We start from the raw sequence: 3517 nt of genomic DNA on the forward strand, positions 1-3517 counted from the left end.
GCCTTTAAGAAAACTCCGTAGCTGTGGTGGAAGCCGAGTTCCTTCCTTTTTATGGCGTTATTGCGAGTCAGAGTTTTCGCACAAAAATTTTCCCATCTTTTGGCCGTCCTTGTCGCGATAGTCGCGACCATCTTTGGTTTACCGCTGCAACCTGCGTTGGAAAACATATTGAATTATTTATTTACTTTACAGCATACGTGATTGCAACCGAGCTTGAGTCGCGATGTTCTCGAAGTGACCGACTGTAAGGAAAATACGTGGTTCAAGTTACGGTGTTGATATCGATAGCGTTTCGATTTTTCTTTCGTTGCTAGATGGAACAGGATTGCCATGGTTGAGGGATAATTATGTTTACGCTGACTGTCGAGTATAATCGCTTAATAATCGCCGACGTTAAGAGGATTTTCTCGTAGCTGGGCGGTCTCGGCGATCCAGCAGGTAAATCTGATGATTTATCTACGACGCCACGCTTCCTGGGTTACCACGATACCTTCACGTATGTAAATAGATAAATAGATAAAATAAAAGCGAAGATTTTATTTTTTATAAGAAATTCGTTGAACTCAATTTCAAAAAAAGTTCAAGCTTAAACACGATTCGAGTTCTCCATATTACCTCCATATCAGCCTCCACCCCCTAAGTTAACTCCGATCTTTCATTGAATTTTACGAATGACCAAATACCTGTAGCCGAACCGTCGTTACATTCGTCCTTATTTCAATTCGTAAACCCTATTAGGGTTTAAGCCCGCCTTACCCCAAGCTGTATTAAATAAGCCACCCCGTGTTTGGATATTATTACAGCAAACTCGAGACAATCACAGGTCAGGCACGCTTGGCCTATTGTGTCCAGTTTAGCAACAATTTTATTTCGTTAGATACTCGAGCGATGTTTAATTATTCGACTCCAAGAGTCGGGACGAAGAGATAGATTCCTCTGGTCCATGGTCGCGTCACGAAGAACTCGATTTAAAAAACCAGAAGTTGATCAGGGGTAGGAGTCTCAGGTAGGGCTCTCGCGGAGGGATGGATCTCCGAATTTCCACGAGGAAATAACGACGGATAATTTCCGCAAGCTCGATGCATAAGTTAATGCTGTTGGCGCATCTCGTAACGTTGCATCTCTGAGAGGATGAAAACGGTGCGGTTGGTGGGGGATCTGCGAGGGAGAAAATAGGCAGTGCCAGAGGGTTTCCAGAGCCAATGGGAAGCCGTGTCCCGAGGTGTCGGCCAATCCTCGACCGAGACGAAACGATGGTCGCTCGGCAGATGGGCAAGGTTCTATAAATTCTAGGTAGTCCGTTTCATCGTTTCAGTCGCACGTTTGCGCTTCTCGTTGGAATCTTCGTCGCTGGCGGCTCATTTCCACAAGTCGAGAGTTCGCGGTGAAAGCTAGTTTTCTCGTGCCTGTGAGCGTGGCTGCATCGAAGAGATTACGTCCTTGTTTAGTGAACGGAACGATTTAGGGGTGCCAGTGAATCAGTGAACCTGGGGGAGCTGCACCGAGTGAACGTTACGAGGCAACGAGAGGAAGTGGCCAGGATGCAGGGCTTCCAGAGGAACTTTGACGATCAGCAGAGAGATCAGAGGGAGGAAGAGACGATAGTCGTGGACCTCGTGCCACCCCAGTATCAGCTTAGCCCGCCGCACAGCCCCCCGGCGGGAAACATGCCCAAGACGCCGGAAAAAGGTAAATACTCTTGCTAATTTTCGAATCTGTAGTAATAACGACGATGATACACGATCTAATCGTGTTGACAATTCGCCACTGAATCGGGAATTAGACGTGTTTACCAACAGGTAAGCTACACGAGGTCGTGTTGCTATTAAGTCGAACCCTTGAGCAGTCAGATGCAAGCTACAATTGTAACTGAATACAAGAATTAAAGTAACTCGAGTAAATCAAAGGGTGTATTAAATTTGGAATTGTATCGCAGTAGTAAAGGAGTCTATAAACATCGTTGCTTCATTTCGTCTCAAGTCTCATTGCTTGTGTTTTCTTTTCTGCTACAAAGTGGCAGCTATTTATTCATTCCATTTTCTTTACAAACAAGTTGCTTTTACATACTCGATTTACTCAAGAAAATCTTGTTCGTGCCGTATCATGGGTTTTACTAGAAAGAAAAAATTGTACTCGTTAGCGCGATCAGCTACGCGATTTTAAATGTAAATTTCATTATCGCGAGTGCAAATTCCTAGGATGTCTGAAAGCCAAGAGTCGAATTGTAAATAATGATTGCGTTTGGAAACTATTGGAGCCTATTAACTCGACAAATTCTGTTTGAACGCTCTTTCCTAGGCAATTTGCAAGTCTTCAGAAACAGTACAGCCTTCGTTTCAAACGGTTTTCAATGCAATTTGCAATTCCGCAGTTTAATTAATATTAAACTATCCGCTATAAAAGACAAAAGAAGAGCTTCAAAAAACACGCGCAATTTCTTGTATAACATCCACGCAATTGCATCGAAAATTCGAGGGATAATTACTGGAACAGTTAATCCAATTGATTGTTCTTGGGGCACCGAATTTAGGGGCACTTTCTCGGACAGACCCCCGAACGGAGTACAAGTTATTGAGGCAACACGAAACGACCAGAAAGTAAATAAGTCTGACGAGAATCGACCAATCCCTTCGTGGTAAAGCGGCCTCGCAGTTTATTGCAGTAATTATTTTATGGTTGCTCCATGATTCCTAAGGGCTCGTTCTCGAAGATTCATTTATTGCGGGAGGGCTCCGAAAATCGACAATCGAAAATACGCTTGATCGATATACCCCTTGCCTTTGTCCCAAATTAACGGTATTTTAGCCGTGCATTGTCCGAAATTAAACATTATATGCTCTTTTGCCATTTTTAACAGCCCTGTAAATTTTGTTTATTACGTCGACGTTATTCGAGCAAATTCGAATTTCTGCTAATTATGTTACATTAAATATATTCGCGTAAAATCACCTCGGTTTAGGTACCAGGGGGGTTCTAACCAGTCTTTGTTCGTTACTTGGGGAGTTTACGTCCGCGAAACCAGAGAAAATCATACGAGAAAGGAGAAAACATCCGAAAGAAGTCCAGGTGAGGTCCAGGCGACCCACCCGGAGGTCCTTTCAGCCTCTTTCCGGTTTTTCTTCTCGTTTACACGATCCCAAACGCGATCACCCGCTGCTTCTGGGGGGCGACAACGTTGTAACTTCCTTACGGAAACAAGAGAGAAGCCGCCGGACTCGGAAGCAGTTTGTCCAGACAAATTATGGCTGTCTATCGAGGAGACGATTAGGTTACTCGCATTTTCGCGCGAAGACTTCGTAGACGGCACTTGTACATTACAGACTTTCGCATTAAATCGACGTGTACGTTGCATTTTCGAGATTCAGAATCGTAGTAAAAGGATATTTCGATAAACGTAACGACACCAACTGTAAGCAAAAAAAAAAAAAAAAAAAATTACCCAAGCATACCAGAGTCGTTACTATACTTGTATTTGTTTTGATGAGAGAGGCAGAGCAACTACAGGAATGGGAATAAT

General features: G+C 43.6%; 1 protein-coding gene across 1 annotated transcript in view; it reads left to right on the forward strand.

Moving 5' to 3' along the window:
* The first annotated feature begins 1296 nt into the window (after window positions 1-1296).
* The window catches only part of LOC128878336 (segmentation protein even-skipped), a 5605-nt gene continuing 3384 nt past the window's right edge, over window positions 1297-3517 (forward strand). The window contains exon 1 of the mRNA XM_054126463.1: window positions 1297-1689. Coding sequence (XP_053982438.1) covers window positions 1542-1689 — 148 coding nt within the window. The 5' untranslated portion in view covers window positions 1297-1541. The remainder of the gene's footprint in view (window positions 1690-3517) is intronic.

Source organism: Hylaeus volcanicus, chromosome 1 (assembly GCF_026283585.1).
Source record: "Hylaeus volcanicus isolate JK05 chromosome 1, UHH_iyHylVolc1.0_haploid, whole genome shotgun sequence".
Classification (NCBI taxonomy): Eukaryota; Metazoa; Arthropoda; class Insecta; order Hymenoptera; family Colletidae; genus Hylaeus; species Hylaeus volcanicus.